The sequence below is a fragment of the Nanorana parkeri genome, unplaced genomic scaffold (genome assembly GCF_000935625.1).
Source record: "Nanorana parkeri isolate BGI_ZX_2015 unplaced genomic scaffold, ASM93562v1 scaffold42, whole genome shotgun sequence".
NCBI lineage: Eukaryota > Metazoa > Chordata > Amphibia > Anura > Dicroglossidae > Nanorana > Nanorana parkeri.
The window spans coordinates 779,056-806,694 of record NW_017306310.1 but is presented as its reverse complement, the minus strand read 5'-3'; the positions used below and the strand labels follow the sequence as shown (position 1 = coordinate 806,694).

At 40.6% G+C, this 27,639-nt stretch overlaps 1 protein-coding gene across 5 annotated transcripts in view; it reads right to left on the bottom strand.

Moving 5' to 3' along the window:
- Positions 1 to 1,505: 1,505 nt before the first annotated feature.
- Positions 1,506 to 27,639, bottom strand: part of LOC108799667 (AP-3 complex subunit sigma-2) — a 59,985-nt gene continuing 33,851 nt past the window's right edge. For 2 of the 5 annotated variants that reach the window (XM_018571566.1, XM_018571592.1), the window contains 3 exons: positions 21,753 to 21,824; positions 4,658 to 4,765; positions 1,506 to 1,885 (listed from right to left, as the gene is read on the bottom strand). In XM_018571566.1, the coding sequence (XP_018427068.1) occupies positions 1,757 to 1,885; positions 4,658 to 4,765; positions 21,753 to 21,824 (309 nt within the window). In that variant the 3' untranslated portion in view covers positions 1,506 to 1,756. Of the gene's footprint in view, positions 1,892 to 4,651; positions 4,766 to 21,752; positions 21,825 to 27,639 lie in introns of all 5 variants that reach the window. The other 3 variants (XM_018571574.1, XM_018571588.1, XM_018571582.1) reach the window with 3 other exon arrangements.

Genomic DNA, 27,639 nt, shown 5'->3' with positions numbered 1-27,639 from the left:
TCACTTCCCCAGCAGCCGATGCTCTCCCCAACTGTCTGATGCTCCAAAATGTGGACAGGCCCTTGATGTCCTCTTGTACAATAAAAAGGCTGCCTTGGTTCTGCATTGTACGTGATGATGTCAGAGAGCTGCGACTGGCAGGGCAGCCAAGTGAAGCAGCTTTGGGAGGCTGGTCATAGGGAGAGGAGAAAGCCTATGGGAGCGAGGAATAAGGTAAGTATTTGTACCTTTTCCTTTCCTAGCTAAATGAACAAAATTAAACAGCATCCCATGGCCTTAAATTGCAACTTAATGACTTTCTTGGCAGAACAAAGGTATTTAAACATATACACTAGAAAACATTTCTGTATCTTCCATGAAACAATTTCGTATGCTTCCAGTATGGACCCAATTAGAAAATGACCTCTTTGCAAACAAAATTGACCTGTTCAAGTGCTGGAACACAAGCTTATTTAGCAACACAGATGCAGCTATACTATTTACCTTTCAGTCCATTTACTATGCAAACATAAAACCATGAAAGTTTATTCATCGTTGTGGTTTTAAAGTAAAGAGGAAACTCCCTGAATCTGTTTTATTCTAAAGGTTCTGTAACTTGAAAATTTAAACAGATCTGACTGTTCCAGTAGGAAACAAAAGTCTGTGTAAACATGGACTTGATGAAGTTTCCCGATTATCTCTATGTAAAATGAATTGGCCGCAAGACTTTTTAATGAGGTAATCATCCAAGGTTGACTCGTTGGTAGCAGAAACTACAGCTGTGGGGGTGAGGAAGATTCATCAAGCAAGGTACAGACTGTATCCGGCAAATATCCAGTATAAATTCAGCTGCATCTTGTTTATCAAGGCTGGTTGTCGAAGGCAAGTTGTATTTCTCCAACGTTCCCTGGATGTAATTGCAATGTTGAAAATGTTGCATGTATGACATCCTTTAAACTTTACAAATTTCTGCAAATCTTAAAGCACAGTTACATATGAACTGGCCAGGAGCATATTTTTTTACTATTACATAGCAACTGGCAGGGAAGAGTGAAATTGATCAATGAAACTACAATCTTATAATACTTATATCATCATGTGCTTCATTTCTGCACACCTTGTATGATTTTAGACCCCCACCAAAAAAAATGCTTTTCATGTGTAGTCCTGTCTAAAGACACAAATCATCATCAAATCCAGTTATATAATTTGGAAAAAGTAACAATATTATCCCAATTTTAATTTTTAAAGAATTCACAAATTCGTTTGCCAGCAGTTCCTTATACCAAAGGACATTTCAAGGTTCCAGGAACAAACAGCTAGTATCCACACAGTTCAGTAGAGACTATGGTTTACCAACGTGACATAAGATCTGTCCCTGTATTTAGACTGTTGGCAAGTATGGTACAATGAAAGCTGAATTGATTTACAGTGAGACAGGGCTAGGTAAAGCATACTGGCCAGGAAACCACATACATATAGCCTATAACCTGGACTTCTTCTGTTTTTGTATATGAAACGCCAGGCTCCGACTGCTCACCTACAGATGTACATGTGATAAGTTATTAATCATGACAATAAAACCTTGAATATCCCTTGACATAAAGAATAAATCTGGCAATGCATAACTCACTAAAGGACATTTAACAAACCATTTTAATCCAGTAAGCAGAAGGTAAAAAAAAGACCAGTAATCTAAATATATATTTGAGAGCAATGCTTTCCAGGAAAGCGACCTGGTTGAACATGGGGAACAGCTTTTTGAAAGGTTTCCCCCTCATACTAAGTGGGAGAGGTTTGGAACCTTGATGTTGAGGTCACCAATGTTGATATTGCGTGGTAATTCTGGTAAATTCATACTCTTCACAGCGGAAACTGCTCTTGCTGGAGCTGCAGAGAAACCAGTCTGACCCAACAAAAAAGGAAACAGAAAAACAATTAGTAGACAGAAGATGTACCTTTATGTAACTATTTTGCAATATAATAAGCTAGAATGTGTATGATTACACATTTAAGTAGGAAAGACATTGTGATGTTTGGGGATATTAACACATATGGTGAGCGCTTAAGAATGCTGTCTACTCGCAATATCTTCGGTTTAAGGGCTTGGTAGCCCACGTTTATTCAAAATAAAGTTCATACATCCATCTTGGATACCCTCGCAGGGGTTGTTCAGCATAACATTCATGCAAGGCTTCAAACAACACAAGAATAGCCTCCTGGCTTCCACTTTAAACATTAGCACTTCTGACCCACTGGTCCTCTTTGAAGTTCTGTCCCACACTTGTACTGGTGGCCCCTCAGGCTCACAGCTCTCCTAGCCTCACCAGTTCTCTCCCAGAATCCCTGGCTGTCTTAGTGTGCCTCCAGCACACACACCACCCTACTCTACTTTAAATTCTGGGGAAGTCCTCCTGACTCCTGAACACCGTCCGTTCCTATCCCAGTAGGAGCTCGCTTGACTCCTCTCTGACTTCTGGTGGCATTCTCCTGACACCTGAACACGGTCTGTTCCTCTTTCCCAGCAGGAGCTAATTCCCCTAGCGAGCATCCTTTTCTTAATAGCTGTGCACATCTGTGCAATTATCGAGTGCTGGCCACTGCTAAAGCCTGGACCCAGGACTGGGGATCTCATCTTTCCTCCTGAATCACCTTGAGTTTCTGAGTAAATAAGCTCTCTCCACTACAAGGAAGAGCAGGATTAAGAATTAGGTACATGACAATCTGGCACCAGTAGTGTTCACTGTAGGCTTTTGAATTTAATAAAAAGTGAATAAGTGAGTCACTCTTATCCAAAGCACCCCTCTGACCTCTAATCTATGTCTAACACATAACCAGACCTAAGTACTTAACCTTAACCTCTACCCAACCCTTAACATATAAACACATAAAGTAAACTCTAAAATTACTGCATCCCTTGACCTACCTCTTAACACTTTTACTAGCCTTGAATCCAAATACTTAACAGATCACATAACTTAACTAGCCCTCTACAATTGAGAGATATACCACCAGACTCCCTATGCTAAAACAAACTGCTTTAGGAACAGCAGCAAAGTGCAGTCTTTATGTAGCATTTTTGTCAAGGATGCCGCCATGTATGTCAACTTCTGTTTTCAGCTTCTGTGTGAAGTCCATTGTATAACAGATTTTCATATACAGCAATTTTGATGGCGTCCACATAACACAACATATATCCAAACTAAATGTGTGCAATAATGTAACTGCACATTAAAAACTAGTAACATTAGACAGCAGAGTCACTATGCTCCGAGTTCAGGAACCACATTGGGAGCAGGCTGAGAGCTTTACAGTCATGTGAAAAAGTAAATACATCCCATGAAAATTGTTGAATTTTTCAACATATCTGAACAAGCAAACATTAGATCCTCATTCAAACAATGCCTACAGATAAAGTTGATATACTTTAACAAATGACACATAATATTGACATGGTGCATTCATCCTCATAATCAAAATTAACAATATTGCAGATATATCACATGAATAAAGTAAGTACATGTAGATATGTCTTATTTAAATCTCATACATATAGGGTCTGGTGTTCTCTATTGATGTGTGTGTTGCCATCATGCCAAGGTCAAAAGAGCTAAGACCCCCAGTAGGAAAGTTGTGGATGACAGGAGTCAGTACTATATAAAACAATTAACATCAAGGATTGGGCATTATATACAACAGTAACCTGGATTGCAATGATTGAAGTGGGGTAACAAGCTGACGCCTTTACTTGCAGTAAATGGAGGTCTGCAATTCAAATGACTTATGTAGAAGTAAGACATACAAAAATAAAAAAATATCTACATGCTTACTTTCATTAGCTTAACTACTATAAACTTTTGAAAGCTGATACTTAATTTGTTGAGACATTATTTGTGTTTCCTTATACTTTGTTGTACAGTAAGAAATAATGTCAAAGCTGCTTCTATGTTGAATTATCTTTTATAAATTGTTATTTTGTGGCAGACAAATCAAATGTTTCCTTGAGAAAATGTGGTTATCTGTACAGATGTTACTGTAGTTTAGTAAAGAAAAACAAAAATACAATTTTTCTTATCTTAAGATAATTCTCTTCAAAGTTCTGACAAATGTTGCAACTCTAGTTATAGAGCTGAAAAGTGACATTTCAATATTTGACAAATGCTGGGATGTTGAATCATACTCTGGCGTATTTTATCACCCAGACATTCCAAAATTAAGATTTCACTGACAGAGTTCTTAGTTCTGTCTACTCCCTCTCCCCCAAAGTCTCCCTCCTGCTGCAGTTAGGGGTTCCCTCATCACCAGATAAAAGGCTTATTCGTTATTTAACTCTCTAATATCTAAGGAAGAGGAATATATGTTAGGGTCTGGAACTCACTGCCACAGGCGGTGATTTCAGCAAATAATGTGGAATTGTTCAAGAAACTTTTGGACGATTTCTTAAGGGACCGTAATATACAGGGGTACGGGTACTCCTAGAATGAGATCCTAATAGGTTGGACTTGATGGACTAATGTCTTTATTCAACCTCAAATACTATGTAACTATATATGTTTGAATGGCTTGGGACTTTCAGTGTCAAAATAGTAATTGTGTTAAAGTATCTAAAAGAAAAGTCCTGGGTTGGATACAACAAGCAATCAGATCAGGAATACTAACCCTTACTCATGGAACTTACCTCAGACTTTTCAAGCTTGTTTTGTGCTTCAGCCTGTGCAACAACTTCATTCATATTGGTCTCCAGAACCATTCCACCCATCACCATTTCATGTAATATATAATGTACCTAAGGGAAGATGAGAATGTAAACCATCAAAACGATGATGTATTTTAGAAAACAAATACACAGAGGGAAATGTATCTAAACAGGAGCTGTTTTTCATAGTAATCAATCAGCTTCTCTATTCACCCTGTTCAGTTAAGCTTTGGAAATGAAAGAGAGAAGCTGATTGGTCGCACGGCACAGCTTCCCCAGACTTTGTCTGCTCCAGTTCTGATACATTCCCCGTCATACAGTTTATGTGCCTGCTGTTCGAAATGCCCATGGACTAAGGCCCAGTTTGGGGGCTGAAACATGTAAGCATTTGTTTGTTTGTTGCTGATTATGCCTTTTTACAAATAAAGTACTGGATGGACGGATCCCCTTGTGAGTGCCGGTTTTTTACCTGTTGGAGCTCCCAATGTACTAAAATTTCTTTGAAGAGCTATGTGATGTCAGCTGTACATTTATCTCCAATGTGTAATAATCTTTATTCTTTTCTGTATATATTTACATGTTTCTAATGTTGTATTATGTGTTTCTTATTTTGTGCTTAAATAAGCAGAAATAAATATACATCCGTCTTAATCATCCTGTGATCCATTTTATGCTTATATTGAAGAATTTATTTTAGCTACAAAACAAATATTTTACATTGTAATATTCCAGTCAGATGGGGTCAAAAGTACCATTACTGCTAGTTTACATTTGAGTTGCTATTCTTTGTGTGTTATAAAATAATACACAAAGGATGTAAAAGGATAAAAGGATTATAAAATGATAAAAGGATCATAAAATAACACACACTAAGAATATCAGTTTCCAAAAGGCATATAAACCTGCAATTATTTTTCTATTGTTGTGAACAGGGCCGTATTTCCCACAAGGCCAACCAACGCTCGGCCTTGGGGCAGCAGGGAGTAGAGGGAGTAGAGGGGCAGCAGGGGTGTGGAATTCCTATCTCCCGATGCCCAGAACATGAAGTTCCGGGTGCCGGGCGGGTAAGGGGCACATTGAGGAACTTGGCCTTGGGGCAGCAGAGAGAGTAAATCCGGCCCTGTTTGTGAACATGCAAATTATTGAAGTTTTAACCTAAAATTTTTTATATTTTAGGTCAAAATGCAGTGTAGAGAGCTTGACCTGAATATAAAATCCTTGTGAACTATGGCAGTGGTGTCAAAGTAGAAATCCCACTTGCTGAAACAAAGGGGTTAACAGAAGACACCGGGCTTTCTCTAAGACCCTCAGCTCATGCTTTCTTTCCTTCTTTTCCTCCCCTATCTAGAACCTCTCTAATTCCTGTTAGTATCTTTGTGCTGTTCTGTTCCAAGCCATGAACATCTGTTTTCCATTTTGTGTACAATACAATACAAAATTCTTAGGCGGTCAGCCCTATCTCAGTTGAATGATATACACAAAAACATCTGCGTTATTGATTCCCTATCTATAGTGTGCAGCTGCCAACACTTAGAATGTGTTATCACAAACCAAAGTGAGAAAGCTTATAGTGTAGCGCTATCACCAATGACAAAAGCAATTTCTACTAAACACTAAAACAAATAAACAACCTATTATCATGAACTAGCATAATACTGCATTACAATCTATTCCAAAGTCCATGTCATAACCAGTCACTTAAAACTTGATAACCTTGCAATGGTGATCCAACAGTTAATGAATAGTGCTATGTAGATGCAGATGTATTCCAGATCTCAGTACATTTAACTGTGAAAATATAAACCCAAAACTTCCACTTTTGTGCCTCTCCCCTGGTGGTTGGACCCAGTGTTAAACTAAGGTCAGAAATCGATTGTGTCCCTTCTATGGGGGATGTGTGCAGTGCGCTTCCTCTAGAACTTTTGCTGATGAGTAACCTGGGATCAGGTTTGTGCTTCTTCCTCTCCTATGGGGGATTCCGGAAGTGATATTCCTCTGATGATTCAATCCATTTATACTAATTGCCAGGGGTTTATAATTTACCTTATTTAAAATCTCTAGGTACTGGTGGTCAGAGGAAGGTGGCCTATAACGTACCACTTTAGGGCTTGTACTGATACACTTTGCACTTCAGGCTATACTGTCTATATTGATACACTTTGCACTTCAGGCTATACTGTCTATATTGATACACTTTGCACTTCAGGCTATACTGTCTATATTGATACACTTTGCACTTCAGGCTATACTGTCTATAGTGATACACTTTGCACGTCAGGCTATACTGTCTATAGTGATACACTTTAGGCTATACTGTCTATAGTGATACACTTTGCACGTCAGGCTATACTGTCTATATTAATACACTTTGCACTACAGGCTATACTGTCTATATTGATACACTTTGCACTTCAGGCTATACTGTCTATATTAATACACTTTGCACTACAGGCTATACTGTCTATAGTGATACACTTTGCACGTCAGGCTATACTGTCTATATTGAGACACAGTTAATGAATAGTGCTATGTAGATGCAGATGTATTCCAGATATATATATATATATACTTCAGGCTATACTGTCTATAGTGATACACTTTGCACTTCAGGCTATACTGTCTATATTGAGACACTTTGCACGTCAGGCTATACTGTCTATATTGAGACACTTTGCACGTCAGGCTATACTGTCTATATTGAGACACTTTGCACGTCAGGCTATACTGTCTATATTGAGACACTTTGCACGTCAGGCTATACTGTCTATATTGAGACACTTTGCACGTCAGGCTATACTGTCTATATTGAGACACTTTGCACGTCAGGCTATACTGTCTATATTGAGACACTTTGCACGTCAGGCTATACTGTCTATATTGAGACACTTTGCACGTCAGGCTATACTGTCTATATTGAGACACTTTGCACGTCAGGCTATACTGTCTATATTGAGACACTTTGCACGTCAGGCTATACTGTCTATATTGAGACACTTTGCACGTCAGGCTATACTGTCTATATTGAGACACTTTGCACGTCAGGCTATACTGTCTATATTGAGACACTTTGCACGTCAGGCTATACTGTCTATATTGAGACACTTTGCACGTCAGGCTATACTGTCTATATTGAGACACTTTGCACGTCAGGCTATACTGTCTATATTGAGACACTTTGCACGTCAGGCTATACTGTCTATATTGAGACACTTTGCACGTCAGGCTATACTGTCTATATTGAGACACTTTGCACGTCAGGCTATACTGTCTATATTGAGACACTTTGCACGTCAGGCTATACTGTCTATATTGAGACACTTTGCACGTCAGGCTATACTGTCTATATTGAGACACTTTGCACGTCAGGCTATACTGTCTATATTGAGACACTTTGCACGTCAGGCTATACTGTCTATATTGAGACACTTTGCACGTCAGGCTATACTGTCTATATTGAGACACTTTGCACGTCAGGCTATACTGTCTATATTGAGACACTTTGCACGTCAGGCTATACTGTCTATATTGAGACACTTTGCACGTCAGGCTATACTGTCTATATTGAGACACTTTGCACGTCAGGCTATACTGTCTATATTGAGACACTTTGCACGTCAGGCTATACTGTCTATATTGAGACACTTTGCACGTCAGGCTATACTGTCTATATTGAGACACTTTGCACGTCAGGCTATACTGTCTATATTGAGACACTTTGCACGTCAGGCTATACTGTCTATATTGAGACACTTTGCACGTCAGGCTATACTGTCTATATTGAGACACTTTGCACGTCAGGCTATACTGTCTATATTGAGACACTTTGCACGTCAGGCTATACTGTCTATATTGAGACACTTTGCACGTCAGGCTATACTGTCTATATTGAGACACTTTGCACGTCAGGCTATACTGTCTATATTGAGACACTTTGCACGTCAGGCTATACTGTCTATATTGAGACACTTTGCACGTCAGGCTATACTGTCTATATTGAGACACTTTGCACGTCAGGCTATACTGTCTATATTGAGACACTTTGCACGTCAGGCTATACTGTCTATATTGAGACACTTTGCACGTCAGGCTATACTGTCTATATTGAGACACTTTGCACGTCAGGCTATACTGTCTATATTGAGACACTTTGCACGTCAGGCTATACTGTCTATATTGAGACACTTTGCACGTCAGGCTATACTGTCTATATTGAGACACTTTGCACGTCAGGCTATACTGTCTATATTGAGACACTTTGCACGTCAGGCTATACTGTCTATATTGAGACACTTTGCACGTCAGGCTATACTGTCTATATTGAGACACTTTGCACGTCAGGCTATACTGTCTATATTGAGACACTTTGCACGTCAGGCTATACTGTCTATATTGAGACACTTTGCACGTCAGGCTATACTGTCTATATTGAGACACTTTGCACGTCAGGCTATACTGTCTATATTGAGACACTTTGCACGTCAGGCTATACTGTCTATATTGAGACACTTTGCACGTCAGGCTATACTGTCTATATTGAGACACTTTGCACGTCAGGCTATACTGTCTATATTGAGACACTTTGCACGTCAGGCTATACTGTCTATATTGAGACACTTTGCACGTCAGGCTATACTGTCTATATTGAGACACTTTGCACGTCAGGCTATACTGTCTATATTGAGACACTTTGCACGTCAGGCTATACTGTCTATATTGAGACACTTTGCACGTCAGGCTATACTGTCTATATTGAGACACTTTGCACGTCAGGCTATACTGTCTATATTGAGACACTTTGCACGTCAGGCTATACTGTCTATATTGAGACACTTTGCACGTCAGGCTATACTGTCTATATTGAGACACTTTGCACGTCAGGCTATACTGTCTATATTGAGACACTTTGCACGTCAGGCTATACTGTCTATATTGAGACACTTTGCACGTCAGGCTATACTGTCTATATTGAGACACTTTGCACGTCAGGCTATACTGTCTATATTGAGACACTTTGCACGTCAGGCTATACTGTCTATATTGAGACACTTTGCACGTCAGGCTATACTGTCTATATTGAGACACTTTGCACGTCAGGCTATACTGTCTATATTGAGACACTTTGCACGTCAGGCTATACTGTCTATATTGAGACACTTTGCACGTCAGGCTATACTGTCTATATTGAGACACTTTGCACGTCAGGCTATACTGTCTATATTGAGACACTTTGCACGTCAGGCTATACTGTCTATATTGAGACACTTTGCACGTCAGGCTATACTGTCTATATTGAGACACTTTGCACGTCAGGCTATACTGTCTATATTGAGACACTTTGCACGTCAGGCTATACTGTCTATATTGAGACACTTTGCACGTCAGGCTATACTGTCTATATTGAGACACTTTGCACGTCAGGCTATACTGTCTATATTGAGACACTTTGCACGTCAGGCTATACTGTCTATATTGAGACACTTTGCACGTCAGGCTATACTGTCTATATTGAGACACTTTGCACGTCAGGCTATACTGTCTATATTGAGACACTTTGCACGTCAGGCTATACTGTCTATATTGAGACACTTTGCACGTCAGGCTATACTGTCTATATTGAGACACTTTGCACGTCAGGCTATACTGTCTATATTGAGACACTTTGCACGTCAGGCTATACTGTCTATATTGAGACACTTTGCACGTCAGGCTATACTGTCTATATTGAGACACTTTGCACGTCAGGCTATACTGTCTATATTGAGACACTTTGCACGTCAGGCTATACTGTCTATATTGAGACACTTTGCACGTCAGGCTATACTGTCTATATTGAGACACTTTGCACGTCAGGCTATACTGTCTATATTGAGACACTTTGCACGTCAGGCTATACTGTCTATATTGAGACACTTTGCACGTCAGGCTATACTGTCTATATTGAGACACTTTGCACGTCAGGCTATACTGTCTATATTGAGACACTTTGCACGTCAGGCTATACTGTCTATATTGAGACACTTTGCACGTCAGGCTATACTGTCTATATTAATACACTTTGCACTACAGGCTATACTGTCTATATTGATACACTTTGCACTTCCGGCTATACTGTCTATAGTGATACACTTTGCACTTCAGGCTATACTGTCTATATTAGTACACTTTGCACTTAAGGCTAATCTGTCTATATTAGTACACTTTGCACTTCAGGCTATACTGTCTATATTGATACACTTTGCACTTCAGGCTATACTGTCTATATTGATACACTTTGCACTTCCGGCTATACTGTCTATAGTGATACACTTTGCACTTCAGGCTATACTGTCTATAGTGATACACTTTGCACTTCAGGCTATACTGTCTATAGTGATACACTTTGCACTTCCGGCTATACTGTCTATAGTGATACACTTTGCACTTCAGGCTATACTGTCTATATTAATACACTTTGCACTTCAGGCTATACTGTCTATATTAATACACTTTGCACTTCCGGCTATACTGTCTATAGTGATACACTTTGCACTTCAGGCTATACTGTCTATATTAATACACTTTGAACTTTAGGCTATACTGTCATTCATAAATATTCTGCAAGAAACTTACGTGACAATAGAAACTGTACATTAAGTAACTTATCTGAAAATACATCCGCAATTACAAAAGAGCAATGCATAATCAGTGTACACTTATAACCGCAGTTTAGGTGATTATGTAAAGACTAAAAATAAATTATATAACTGGTGAAATAGATAGTGACTTATCTACAGATACGATTATCTGTCAAAAACAAATTGTCTCAGTAATTGAATGTAACATGAATCAGTAGAGGCAAGAAACGTTTATGTAAACATATACATTTTGAGAAAACCAAGCTTTTTTCTTGCAGGATGCAAACATATACATCAGAATGGGATTGTCCAAATCTTTATATATAGGAAATAGGTACACAGAGGAGTATGACTATGCATATAGCACCACCTAAAATGTGCCTAGGCATGTACCCTCCCTCACAAAATGGGGGAAATCCTAGGGCTCTGGAGAATCATAAATTCCCAAGTATATAGAATACACACAGGACGGAAGGAGCGATAACGAGAAGACACCTCACTTTTTTTTACAGGGCATCAAATATAATTATGCTCAGTCAGCAAAAATCTAGAACTGCCCTTTTCTTTGCTCCTAATAATGAGGGACTTGTTTTCAACTAGTCTGACACTGTAAAGTTACAAATGAATATGGTCTAAATGTTCTTTTCAGCACTGACACAAGAACCTTGAAAATATTGAAAACTATGTCCCATCTGTTCATAATAAAGAAGGTTAGGGAAGCAGTTTGATGCCTGTTATCTTATTCCAATGCCAAATTATAGCCGAATGGAAATCTTTCAAGGAGCCCAATGCCAAAATGTGACACTTGGTGACATTATAAGCCACATCTGTCTAACCTGGTGACCACTATTAGCTTTTATAGAAAAATAAAACATTTTTTTAGCTTTCAGTTTTAGGCTGAGAAGTACAGAAACATTTCTGAAATCCTAGGGATGTGAGGTGTTTCCAAATAAAGGACAAATAAATAAATACATTTATTTGAATGCTTTTTTTTTAGCTGTTCTATTTTTCTAAAAAAAAAAAAAAAAATCAAAACTGGGGGAAAAGGGTTTTCTTTACATTTGTTCCTCGTTTTTTAATATTTTATTTGTACTAAGCGAGGTAATAGGCACACAAATGTAAGATAAATATAATGTATAGCCCTATTTGTCCTCTTGCCCTATATGTGTGGGTGCACTTAGTAAGAAAGTATTTTAGTACCACTGAAGAATCACACAGCAAAAATTTTAAAAAGTGTGTCAGTCATTAACAAACGGAAACAAACAAAAGCTCAGGCATGAAGGGGTTAAAGTAAACTGGAAGAAAACATTTTGGCTGGGCCTGAGGCTTTACTATTTTATTGGAATATTTTCCCATTTCTATTCTATGAGCGTATTTGTACTGTAGCAGCTTGCATATTGTAAGTGACAACAAAAACACTGCTGTTGGTGATGGGCTTGAACTAGAATACCCTACATGCGTACACAAATATCATTTTATATAAGCAGTACTAATATATTTCCCCTTTTTGTTTGCTGTATCATAATTTCAAATTATGATACAGCAAATGATGACATGTCACAGCCAGGCACTGCACATGTAACTATTATAAAATGTTGTTTGTGACACACTCAAGGTTAAATGGTTATGGTGCAGTCACTTGACATCAATCAAGCTTGTAAACTTGACTGATTGTATCACAGCAATACTTTTAAACTCACAATCATCATAAGTGACATATTTCATTGGCCTATCTCCGGGCAAACTAAAAAAAACTACCCTTGCTCGTTTATGTCTAGAGGACCGTAGTAAAGCACTTTTACTTACTCAGCCTTCTCTTCTCCGCCTGGTGGAATGTCCCTCGGTGTCCTTACGTCTAATACAGATCTATGGAAGCTGCAGTAGGCTGTGGGGATTGGCCTAGCAGCCTGGAGGAAGCCGGCGGGAGCGGGGATCAGGAAAGTAAAGCAGTTTTTCCCTGTCCCAGCATAAACGAGCAGTTAACACCCACATTTTTTTGGTTTGCCCGGATGACTCTCCACCATTCTCATGAAAAGAAAAAACACAACTTAAAAGATTTTTTTTATGCAAGAGATCACTCTTGCATAATATAATATAGTCACTAAATATCAGTGTAATGAATTCTGTACATCCACTACTCTATTACACACCTGTGGAAACACCCTTATTATTATTATTATTATACAGGATTTATATAGCGCCAACAGTTTGCGCAGCGCTTTACAATATAAAGAAGACATTACAATCACAATACAATTCAAGACAAGATGGTAAGGAGGGCCCTGCCCCTGAGGACTTACAATCTAAAATGGAGGGGGAAATGATACATGAGGAGGTAGCTGTGTGGGGATGAATTATTTGAGAATGTGAAGGTTCAGTGGTTAGGTCGAGGTGGGATAGGCTTCCCTGAAGAGATAAGTCTTTAGGGAATGCCTAAAGGCAGTCAAGGTGGGAGATAGACGTACAGGTTGGGGTAAAGAGTTCCAGAGGATGGGAGAGACTCTAGAGAAGTCCTGGAGGCGAATATGGGAGGAGTTGACAAGGAAGCTGGAAAGCAGGAGGTCTTGGGAAGAGCTGAGGGCACGGTTAGGGTGATACTTTGAGACAAGGTTTGAGATATAGCCGGGGGCAGAGTTGTGGATGGCTTTATAAGTGATATGTTAATATTTTTAATTTTATCCTTTGGGCTATTGGAAGCAAGTGCAGGGATTGACAGAGGGGGGTGGGGGATGGAAGCCAGTGGAGGGATTGGCAGAGGGGGTGGGGGATGGAAGCCAGTGCATGGATTGGCAGAGGGGGGTTGCAGACACTGTGCGGTTGGTCAGGTGGATGAGTCTAGCAGCTGCATTTATGATAGACGGAAGGGGGAGGAGCCTGTGTAGTGGAAGGCCGATGAGGAGGAAGTTGCAATAGTCAAGACGAGAGTTAACAAGTGAGTGGATGAGTAATTTAGCGGTTTCATTGGTGAGGAAGGGACGTATTTTGGAGATGTTACGAAGGTGAAGGCGGCAGGATTTGGATAGTGATTGGATGTGGGGAAGAAAGTGAGGTCTGAGTCAGGGATGGCACCTAGGATCTTGACATGGGGGGAGGGATGGATAGTTGTGTTATCAATCTCAAGGGAAACATTTGGGGAAGGTGCACGGGTAGGAGGAAATACCATGAGCTCAGTTTTTGAAAGATTGAGTTTTAAGAAGTGTTGTGACATCCAGACTGATATGTCAGCTAGTAGATTAGTGACACCCAAGGACACTGAGGGGGTGAGTTGTGGAATGGAAAGATATATTTGAGTGTCAGTGGCATAGAGGTGATACTGGAAGCCATGTGAGGTTATTAACTGACCAAGGGAGAAGGTGTAGATGGAGAAGATGAGGGGTCTTCTCATCTTTACATAAGTGAATAGAAAACAAGTGCTAGTAAGCTCCAGATTCCTCTATATTATTGGGAAAGTTAATGACAGTCCAACAGCCAGTGAAAGTAGCTCTTATGTAGACCAATGTGATGAGGTTTGAAAGGAGCAAGAATGGGCAAAAGAAAAAAGGGAAGATATCCACCAAATTATCTACTAGTGCAAAAAGTTAATGCTCGAATAGTGCACAATTCCTGGTGAATCAGCAGAAATGCAGGTTGTTTGTAGCCCTGCGGCACAAGCTGGCTTAGCAAGAGTCGATTTCAAATTAAACGGAGCTGGGTGGAAAACTGTCAGGCAAACCGTGACTGCATTCTATCAGGTGCAGGTACGGTTTGAGTATTCAGACAATACAATAGTGGAAAATGGAGATTCCTCCATCCACGCTGTTTAGCTTCGATGGGGAAAACGATTGATTTATTTCCTCCCGCGAACATGTCAAGGACTCAAATCTCCTTCAGTGGCTGGCAGCAGGATGGGGAAGCTTTGGAAATATTCAGCACTTGGGATTAGTCCTAACTAAGCCTCCAGTAACCCTTGTAGTATGGCTGTAGCCATACTGTAAGCCAAACCACTTCATGATGATTTCTATTAATACCTAAAATAGTGAAAAGTGAAAACACTACTGAGCTTAGAATGTATGCTTACATTATGTACAATGTATGCATACATATGCATAAACAGTATATACCTATACAGAGTGTCAGAGCTATATAAATGCTTATTTAGCCCTCACCGGTAAGATATCTTATCATGCTCAGTGTTCCAAAGGCACAAAAAGAATGATATGCTGCAAAGCAACATCCAGTTCTAGTCTTCAATCTTTGCTGACATCTGCATAATAAACAGCAATCCTGTTCCAATCTTACCGAAACTTTTATTTAACAATAATAAATAATGGAGGAAATGATGCATGTGGGTAGAGAGTGTACATACGTCTTCTGAAAAGTTGTATAACTATACTAGAACAAAGAGAGCAGCTTCTTTCCTGGAACTTTGAGTTACTACGGGTCAGAAAGCAAGATAAATGGTACTCTATGGGAAGAAGCCAAAATAAATGACTTTTGGCAATACGATATTTTATTGCTTTGATGCAACTGCTAAAAGGTTATCAACTGAACCGTTCTGGCAGATTTATAAAACAATCTTTAACTAGGAGGTAATATGTTTTACATTGCCTGATACCTGTGCAAAGTCTCAAACTCACAAGCTAGAATCCAAGACCCAACATTTCCTCCTGGTGATTGGGCTGATAGGTTAACCAACCCATATGCTTTGGTAGTGGGATGAAAACCACTACCATGCAAAGTCAATATGCTATTTACTCTTTGTCCCCTCCGCTCTACAAATGATCTTCTGCTTTCCAGCTCCCTCGTCAACTGCTCCCATGCTCGCCTCCAGGACTTTACTAGGGCCTCTACCATCCTATGGAACTCTCTACCCCAACCTGTCCTTCTATCTCGCACTCTGACTGCCTTTAGGCGATCCCTTAAGACTAATTTCTTCAAGGAAGCCTATCCCACCTCAACCTGGTTGAGGCTACTAAATTTAAACATGTTCACATTAGAGGTGAGGAGATTAAGGGGGGATATGATTTCCATGTACAAAATGTTTAATGGTGGTAGCAACATTAGCGATAAACTGTTTAAAATTAACTCCGTTACAAAAACTAGAGGCCATAACCTAAAATTGGTGGAAAAAAAATTCCAGCACAAGGTGCGAAGGGGGTTCTTCACAGTAAGATCAGTTAGGGTCTGGAACTCACTGCCACAGGCGGTGATTTCAGCAAATAATGTGGAATTGTTCAAGAAACTTTTGGACGATTTCTTAAGGGACCGTAATATACAGGGGTACGGGTACTCCTAGAATGAGATCCTAATAGGTTGGACTTGATGGACTAATGTCTTTATTCAACCTCAAATACTATGTAACCTGACCACTGAACTATCACATTCTCAAACAATTCATCCCGACACAGCTACCTCCTCATGTATCACCTCCCCCTACCTTTTAGATTGTAAGCCTTCAGGGGCAGGGCCCTCCTTACCATCTTGTCTTGTATTGTAATGTCTTACTTATATTGTAAAGCGCTGCACAAACTGTTGGCGCTGTATAAATCCTGTATAATAATAATAATGAACCTAAACTAAAGTGGTGCTTTAGAGCCAAACTCCAGCCCAAAACCTTTATTTTGTTTTGTATAAAGTGGTTAAGGGCCAGAACCACTGTCAGGTATTTACTGCTGTCAGAGTATGCATTGGGCAGATTTGCCTTTACCCCTGTCCTGGTAACACCTGGCGTTCCAAGATATGACAGGAGTGTCACTCAGTCAGGGAGTGAGCAGAAATTACCCTAATGGGGCACGAGCAGCAATGATAACCTGAGAAACATTCTAACTCTTCTCTGAGCAAACCAAGCAAATGTCAGTTTGCTGGATGTTCACTGAACAATTTTAAAGGGCCTGTTTGCAAAATTTGGGGGGGGGGGAATGCAAAGGTAGCTGGGCACTGCCATGAGGAACATGAACCGATGCAAAACATACTTACAAAAAATACTGTTCAGCGGGAAGCAGTTTTTTAAATAAGACCTGCCTGAAGGTAAAATTGAAAATACATAATTTCTTTAAATAACATGCTTGGGGGACACCTTGGAGCTGCACATTATGTGGTTTCCTAATACCCAGATCTGGTCCCCAAGAGAATGTGGGTCTGGAAGCCCCTTTTAGAAAAGGGGACCCCAGATATCCCCCACTAGAAGAAAATCAATAGCATGGGTTGTCACTTTTGTGTTGACAGGTCATCATGTCTCCACCTCTCTCTGAGCCCAAAATAAATGTCCTACAATGTAGATCCAACATCAATCAAGTTGTCCAGGTATGTAGATCCATTGTCAGTCACAATGAATGAAGCCTGGATGACCTGTCAACAAAAATACAATGACTGTGGACACATGACAATCATGCTTCTGATAGACTCCCGTTGCAACTGACAGCTACCTGTCCGGAAGCTGAATGTCAACAAGCCAGCCGGTGATGCTGTGTGATGTCATTGAATAAATATGGTCATTCCCATATTTGGTCAATGATGTCACCCGGGGATACCTGCTGGCTAATCTACAATGTAAACAGGCCAGTGAGCAGGTGGGGGAAGTCATTCATTTAGTTGCGGTAGTAATATGCCCACTAACTGAATAACTTCTGGCGACAGCAGCAGCCAAAGGTCCGGGCAGGCAAACAGCACACATCTGGCCATTTAGCTAACCCATCCAGCAAACCTTGAAGAGCTAAAGTTTCGGTCCTACTCTCCATCAACTCAAACTTGCAACTAACCCCTAGCCCTAAACTAAACAAAAGTAGCTGTAGCTGGGCAACAGTTGTTACCAAGTAACTCCTAATTTATTTTCTGTTTATAAAATTTTGCCAACAAATTAGTTTAATGATGTCATGTTAACATACCAAGTACCAATAGAGTATATACAGAAACAGTAAAAAAAAAAAATTTGCTGACATTTTATTTACTTACTATGCATTTCATTATTTTTCTTATCTTGGAAGCAAAAGGATTATAGCGCGCCATAAAAGAAAACAACACAACATAAAGCAATTTACATGGCATTTAACCTGCTATTTCATTTTTAATGGATGCTGTATATGATATCAGGTTTAGCAGATCGTTATATTGCTTTATTACAGATCAAGATGCGCTTGTGGTGAAGCACTGAGGTGGGTTAATGGGATTACAATGACAAGGCAATGTTTGTGTAAAAAGCAATGATGCCACAAAAATGATTAAAAAAAAAAAAAACACCATCCAAACCAGAAAGCTGTATTAGCTTATTCTATAGGGAGATAAAAACTCTAAGGTACCAGCAGGACCACATTGCTGACAGCGTAGGTTGTAAGCACATATCACTTTCCTTGTTACTTCAAATGCCGTTTGCAACACCCCCTGACGTGACTCTACTAGGGCTGAAACAACTAACTGATAAAATCGATTATAATCAATAATGAGAATCATCAATGATTCTCATTATCGATTAGTTGATTCCCCCAACGCCACTTCGCTCCTCCTGGCGCTGGCTGCAGTGGTCTGTGTCAATTTCAATCCCCGCTGCTCTCCCCGCCTGTATCGGCACAACACAGACCACTGCACCCGGCACCAGCGGGGAGAAGAGACCTCCACTGCTACTCCATTCCTCCTCCTCTGCCCCACTCGTTCCTCCACTGTCCGCCCACTCTGTTTATCCTCCCCGGCCCGCCCCGTTTCCTTGCTCCCCCGTCCGCCCCGTTTCCTTGCTCCCCCGTGCCCCCTATTCTGCCGGTGTTCTATCAATCCCTCAAGAAGTCAGCAAAAAGTCACTTGCACTCCAACGTAATGCCCAGCCAATCTCTTTATTGACTAAGGTGGTATAACATTTCCAAGCTTGGAGATGTTATACCATCTTAGTCAATAAAGAAATTGACTGGGCATTACGTTGGAGTGCGAGTAACTTTCTGCTGACTTCATGTGATTTGCGGAGACATCTGCTGTCATTGCTGCACCTACCCTGTTATTGGATTTTTCTCCGGTCAGGAGTGCGATGGGACATATTGAACTATCAATCCCTCAGGCTCGAGTCCGAGGGACTGATAGAACACCGGCGTCAAGTCTCCAATCAGCGGCTGGAAAAAGTAGCCAGCTTGCTATTGGATATTTCAGATTGCAATAGCCAATAGCAGGCTGGCTACTGCACCTGCCCACTGCATGCTGTCAATCAGCAGAGGAGGACCTGAAGGAGAACTTTCTCCTCCAGTTCCCTCCTCTGCTGATTGGCAGCAGGCAGTAGGCGGGTGCAATAGCCAGCCTGCTATTGGCTATTGTCATTTAAATTAGCCAATAGGAGGCTGGCTATTTCTCCCAGCCACTGCATGCTGTTTTTACATTCAGCTGCCTCAACAGGCAGCTGACATTCCTCAGTGAAGTGGAAAGGTGACACTCAGGGTCTAAGAGAATCTGTCATCTCAAATGTGCTGTCACATAAGGGGCTTGTGAGCTCACCCATGTGATAGCAATGAAGTTAAATAAAAACAATTTAAAAAATAAAAGTTAAATAAAAATACCCCCAAAAAAGTCCCCCGACCCCGCAAAAGCACGCATACTAACAGAAACACAAGTTGGGTGCACCTACATATGAAAACGACGATTGCACTACACATATCAGGTATGCCATTCAATGGCCCCTCAAATGCGCCTCCCGCCCGCATTGTGATCGCCCCGCACCGGAACTTACGGTACTGCAATGCCAGTGCAAAAAATGTGCATGCAGTTTTATTCTGAAGTAAACTTTGTAACACTCCATTTGGGTATTTCATTCTAAATAAAAGATGGTATTTAATTTTCTTTCTTTCTTTATTTTTTTTTTTTTCCATATTAAATGTTTATTAAAGATTTTCAAAATATAACAAAAAAAAACACACATACAATACATTAAGCATACATTAAGACAATCACATTACATACGATATCTAAGGTAAAAGGGGGGACAAGAGACGCAGGGATACAAGGGAGGGGGGGGTTGGTCCCCTGGTCGGGGCGCTTTTGAAATAAGCGTGGCGCAATATGCGCATTCAGGCATGTGGCAAAACAGTGCATAACAATACAGTGATGGGGCCCCTCACTGGAACTTGGCAATCATTTTACCGGAAGCGTAGTGTATTAGGGTAAAAGACAATCGCCAGTTTTACAGAGTTACTAATAAAAAAAAAAATAATAATTAAATTAAATAAAATAGAATAACAGGTTTTAAAGCAGACCATATCACGCGGATAGCATTGAGACATATTCGTCCTGAGTTTGTTATGTTCAAAATCTCTGACTTGCCCATATTGATCTTGAAATTGGATAGTTCCCCATAAGTACGCAATTCAGACAGTATATGCGGAAGTGAGATACGAGGGTCACGAACATAAAAAAGGATGTCGTCCGCATATGCTGCAGTTTTGTACTCCAAGGTTGGAGAGGGTATGCCATGGATGTTAGGATTATTACGTATAGTGGATAAAAAGGGTTCAAGGGAGAGAACAAACAACAGCGGCGAGAGAGGGCAGCCCTGGCGTGTGCCATTGTGCAGCGAAAAGGAGGGGGACAATATGCCGTTCACTTTGACTCTGGCGGTTGGGAAGGAGTACAGTGCGGTTATCCACGCTAACATCCGGGGACCAATGCCCAGGGAGGTCAGCGTGGAGAACATGAATCCCCAGTCCACTCTGTCAAATGCTTTTTCGGCGTCTGTAGACAAGAGTAGGACTGGGGAATTCTGTGTATGAGCTAAGTGAATAAGGGACACTTTCTTTAACCGATTAATCGAAAAAATTAATCGGCCAACTAATCAATTATAAAAATAATTGTTAGTTGCAGCCCTAGACTCTACATCCTGTTAGTGGACAATACACCTGACCCATGCTCTTATTCTGCAATGCAATCTACAGAGCCCACATATTCCATTAGCGTATCCCGGCACTGTCCTGTGCAGACGGAGGCATATGCTTATGTAAACTGCAACAATCAGAAAGTTACTATTTTGCACATTTACCTCGGAAAGCCTACAGGTGCAAAATAGGGCTGGATAGGGCTGACAGATGTCTGATCTAGCTGGTTGTTTAGGACATGTTTCCTCCCTCCCAAGTCCAGTTTAGGAAGAATATGGCATATGGCTGGGCAGAAGGTTTATAAATTGGTCTTTTGATGGATGTTTCTTCCTTCTGGTTTTATTGTATACATTTAGGGGAGGATCTTTGTTAATAACAGGACCTGTGTCTAATGGTGATTTTGTTTCACGTATCCCTATATGACCCTCTTTTAATTAGTGGTCATTTATGAAGGGTGTGTCCAGGTCCAATAGTGTGTAGTGCCAGAACACAAATTTGCTGTTACATTTTACATTAGTGAATAAAGATATATTGGTAGAACATTCATGACAGGTATGGGACTAATGGCATTTTTTTTTTACATCTGTACATTATTTACTTATTTGATGGATTTTGAGGGGCAACAAAAAATAGTTCTCTGGGACTCACCTTATCCACATTAAAGATCAAGTCCAGTTCACATACATTTTCAAAACATTTATCCAAAGTCTCCACGAAAACCTATAAGCAAAGCAAAAACAGTAAGTTTTACAAGAATACAGAAATATCCAGTTCCTGCACTTATTTAATTAATTATTTATTATAAGGCCCCTTTCAGACGGGTACTGTGATCAGGTCTGCCTGTCAGCTTTTCAAGTGGATCAGATCAGAAGCTCAATGTTAACCTATGGGCAGCTGGATCTATATAATTGTGCGTCTGTTTACATCCGCTTACCCCACACTCCATCTAGGGCCTAAAAACAAAATGGAACAGAGTTTCCTTTTGGTGGACCCGATGGTGACAGATTGGAATGTAAACGAGTGACATGCTTGCTTACATCTGACTCCCCATAGACCTAGGATGGGTCTGATAAGTTCTGTTTTTTCCTCCATAATTAAGATGGAGGGAAAAACTGGACAGACACAGATGTCATAATAGTGACATCCGTTCCATACTGCTCCATACAGCAGGGGATCCGTGCACAGATTCTCTGCTGATTGGATTGAACTGACAGGCATCCATGTGAAAGGGGCCTTAATGTTCTACGTTTATACAATTACCTATTCTTTACCTCACCCGGTTGGGAATTGTTAGGGACTACAGGGTCTTAATGCCAAATATTACTCATAACTGTTCTGCAGATTAAGAAATATAAAATTCAAAGTTGCTGCACCCACCTCTCTAAAATCACTGTCACTCTATTATCCAACTCCTGCACCCACAGAGTACTAGTCCCCTGTTGGCATTTTGCAGCTCAATGTAATTGCCTCAAACCCACTAAAACCCAAACTAAGGGATTGGCAGATGAACACTACTTCGGGGTACAGGGTCAAACAAGTTTTTGTAACTAGGAGCGGAAATCCCCAAATTACAAATAAGTCCAATTGTTAATATTTACCATTAGCACTCGGCTGTACACCTGGGAAAAAGATCAGCATCAATGCATAAAGACTCCTAACATAAGTTCATGTATCCTTATAAAGAGTCTATTGTTTTCAATAAGGTCAGACCAGACCCACAGATAGCTAGAAACAGAAAATAGGTCACACACACACACACATACACATACACACACACACTAAGAGTACTTACTTACTTAAGTTCATAATTTGTAAATATATTATTCATTTTTTTTAAAATAGTCTATAGTTAGCTTTAAAATATTATCAGTGGGAAACATGACCATTATATGGAGCATGCAGTAAAGTCGCTGGTGTCATAAATGACAATATGCTTAATTTTTTTATGCTTATGTTTTAATTGCAGGATTATAATCAGTGACCCAGTGATATTCACTTTACAATCCCTGTCCTAAAACCCTAGCAACAACCAATGAGACCTTATTGCACATGCTTTATTAGTTTAATGTAGAGCTGTAAAGCATTGAGTATTTAGCAAGACTTAGTTTTAACTTGTGGGTGACCTTCAAGAGGCTCTGAATGTAAGAAGTAGACAACTCAGAGCATTGCAGAGTGCTCCCATCACTTAACATTAGAATTGCAGGTGTGGTGGGAAAACTCACTCCAGGTGAACAGTGGGTACACTCAATCTCTATATAAATCCTGTATAATAATAATAATCTCATCATAACATGGTAGGTCAAGAAGTACAGGTGAGCGGACAGCCCTCTGTGCTACTACAAGTTGTTTAAAGATTTCACAAGGGTAGTATTTACAGGAAGTGCAGTATGGAGTAGTGACGTCAAACATGAAACAGTCTTTAAAGCTGAACTCCAGGTAACTAGACAGTGAAAGGAGAAGCAGCAGACTGATTAGCTCCTCATTCTCTCACTCTACTCCTTCCTCCTACAAGCATGTTCCTTGTTAGCACATGAGTATTGCAATACAACTGATTGGCTCCTTGTACTGCTTCTTCCTCTCCCAGCCTACATCTGCTGTATAGGGACTGCAAGAGATTGATAGCAAATCAGATTCAGGTACTAACACTGTTTGCATTTTAAAACACATTGAAGAATGTATGAAATATAGAATACGATGAGGGGAATTTATCAAAACTGGAGCAGACAAAAACTGGAGCAGATGCGCATGGCTACCAATCAGCTTCTCTCTTCAGTTTGTTCAGTTAGGTTTTGAAAATGAAAGAGAGAAGCTGATTGGTTGCCATGCACAGCTGCTCCAGTTTTTGTCTGCTCCAGTTTTGAAAAATTCCCCTCACTGTCTTATATACCTGCCCCCAAGTTCAGTTTTAAGCAACACTGCACTGAAAGCAAAGTAATTGAATTGTAAAGCTATAACATTCTATGTAAATATAGAAACTCTGAATTAATATCTTGTAAATCATTCTTGATAATGTGACTTAGGGCCTTTGATAACAGGTTTTAGGCTTGTATGGTATCTGCTTGAGGCAATTCTGAGATTATTCAAAACTCAGAAATGAAATAATAAAAATAACTTCTATTATATAAATAATACATGACTGTGCACCTTTTGTTGTCAGTGGTTAGCTCTAAATGCTCCAAAATCCATTTTATTTCTCCCCAGCCACAATTTCCTGCCAGAGGGTGGCCACTTTTCTTCTCCATGGTCCCTATGGGAGCTGAAAAGTAGTCACCCTCTGTGCTGGTGAAGGACTACAACATGCTGGGGGCGTGTCTTCTCAGTCTCCGCCTACATATCCTCCCCTCTGGACTCTGCAAGGACCTGGGATTTCTTCATTTCTCCCACACAAATATATGATCTGTGATTTCTCTCCCCCTTGGCTCACCAAGGAGGGAGTGTGGGGGGAGGAGATTCACCATGTGAGCTGTCACCAGCCTCCTACTTTCTTCTGAGTCTCAGCTCACATGCTGGATCTGGTCACACAGTCACAGAGGAGACGGCTCCGACATTTAAAATGTTTTTCTGTGTAGATTGTTGTAAATTTGATTGATTGTTGTAGATTTGTTGTCAGTAGTTTTGATAATTCAGAGCATTGCAGAGGAGATTACAAGCAGTGACACTGTCACAGTATGTATAGAGGGGGCAGCTGTGTTCAGTGAGAGATGATTCCTCTCTGCCTGAGGGCTTGTTCACAGCAATGGCGGTACAGAGCGGTAGCTGCTGGAACGCATCACAATCGCTCACAAAACGTCCCCCTTTGTTCTGGGGGTGGGAGGAGGGGGCATGGTGGTGCATTAAGGTCAATGGCATCGCAGCCCCGCCCGCAGTGCGATCAGACGCGTGGCAAAACATTGCCTGCGTTGCGTTCCACTGCAAACGCAAAGAAATACTGCTTGCTCTATTTTTTGTGTTTGCAGTGGAGCGGAACGCAGGCAATGTATTGCCACATGTCCTTTCACACTGCGGGTGGTGGGGCATGGCTGCGGTGCCATTGACTTCAATGCACCGCCACGTCCCCTCCTGCCCCAGAACGCAGGGGGAACTTTTGTGAGCGATCTCGGTGCATTCCAGAAGCTACTGCAATTGGTGCCCTCATGGGAGTTGTAGGCAAAGAAAGATGTGCACGTGATCAGAATCAACGTGCACGGCTCTTACTAAGGGACAGGAAGTGTGAGGGGAGAGAAGAGACACGGGAGCGAGCATAGCAGACTTTCTAAAGGGATTCAAATAATAAGACTTTATTATAAAACATAAATGTGGCTTTGGAGAATGTTCATTGTGTAGATGTGTATAAGGAGAAAACAGTTGAGGGGTTTGTGTCGCTTAATGGCAACATGGTCATATTATGAAGTACACAGCAGACAAAGTCCTTTGTAATAAGTTAACAAACACATCCAAGATATAAATTTTTTAGATTCAGGAATGCAATTGCCCTGCCCAGCAATATCCACTTTACAAGCCCCTGTTTTAAAACACAGGCAACTACTGATGTTGATGTAATGATTAAGCCTCTTTCCTTCTAACCTCAAGAAGTGTCCTTGCGTCTTTTAACACAACCTGTAAACAAGTTTTCACCTCTAGGTTCACTCGCAATGAGCTCAGTCATAGAGTGGAAGGTTCTAGGTTATGGGATTCTCTTACACACATATCAGTCTAAGGGCCCATTCACATGCACATCATCTCCAGACCAGACAAGATTGTTTCTGGACCCAAAATGCATCCTAATGTAACCCTTATGTTATTTCTGGCTTCTGTTCACACCAGCACAGTCCGTTCCAGACCAGGCCAGAAAAATACTTCATGTCTCATTTTGTCTGGTCTGGAATGTACTGGAACGCTTAGAAATGCATCAAAACGCACTGGAATGTAATGGAGCGCACATTTTAAGATTTAAAAAAAAGCAAAAAAATGCTCGGAAACGCAGCAAAATCTCTGTAAAATTGTGCATAAACGTGGCAAAACGCAATGCACTGAGTTCAGAACCTGGCCTAAAACAACTGGAATTCATCAACCTCCTCATCAGTAACAAGATGTTTGATATTCTGTATTGCGGACACAACTAAGGCTGGATTCACCCAAGCGACACCTATTTTACGAGCATAATTTTTTACAGGTTTTTGCATGCGTTTTAGGAGCAGATGTTAAGTCGCTTGTTTTTGTGAGCAGATTTTGGCACGTTCATGTCATTTAGCAAAACGCACGTAATACGCGCGCAAATAATCGCAACTTGCGGTTTTCGATCAGCCCCAAAGTAGCTCATGAAGTATTTTATGCGACAGGCGTATTTCTGCTTGTGACAAAACCCTGACATGTGCACTGGGGTCATAGACATGAATGGGATTCCTAGTGTTGAGCTGTTTGTCGCACTGATTTATGAGCGCAAACAGCTTAGGTGTGAAGGGGGCCTTAGGGTATATTAAACGTTTCTATACAGGAGATACTAAATGTCAATTATCATGTGAGGATACAATACATCAAAGTATCAAAATTCTCCATAAAAATAAATAATGTATTTAAATGCAAATACCCAGAATTAGGCAATTTGTGCATATACAAAAAAGTAAAAATCTTTATTTAGGGTTTGTTCACACCAAATGCAGACCAGATCTGCATGAGTTTCTGCACACAAAGTGCAGTGTTTTTTGCCACTTTTTTGGCATGTTCCGGGCCGTTTTTGCTGTTTTTTAGCCTAAAGTGGGCTTTCAGTGCACTCCAGGGGGTTTGCATGCATTTTTTATGTGTTTGCATGCGTTCCAGAGCAGGAAAAATAGGGCTTGCTGCAGTTTTTTTTTACATGCTCTGGAACTGAACGCTGTGCTGTGAACTGGAGCCCGAAATACCATTTGAATACATTGGACACAGTATTGATCCGTTCTGTAACTGCTCTGCACCTGCTCCGCGCTTGGTGTGAACTAGCCCTTAATGATTAGTTAAAAGGTTTCTACCAATTTCTCTTCACCCACTCATCCAAAAGTAATATCATTAACCGTTATGGAAAACTCCAATAAAAATCCTAATAATATATAGTATATATACGGTATATACACACACACAGCTATATAGTATAATCACATATTGACTTAAGACAAATATTGAAGTACTTCAAACAAGCATAATGTATACAAATTAACAGAGGGGGAAAAGTAAAAAAAGGTAATTTCACTTTCCCACACGAATTTGAGAACATCTAATTACCCCCATCAATCTACCCACTCCCCCCTTTCCCGCGAACCGGTACTATGTGGCGCACAGCCACCTGACAAGTCAGACACGTGGTCACGGGCCATGTACCTGGCTTGAGGGAGCAGCTACACGGTCTGCATCTCTGTCAGATGCAGACCGCTTTGCTGATGCTGGCTGTGCTGACGCTTAGTTCCATTCGGCCGGAGCTGTGAGCTCTGGCCGAAAGGATGGATTAGTAAAGTCTGCAACAGGCCTTACTAATCAACCGCTAGATCACCAGAGAATGATGTGCCTCCTCCCTGCAAAAACGTAA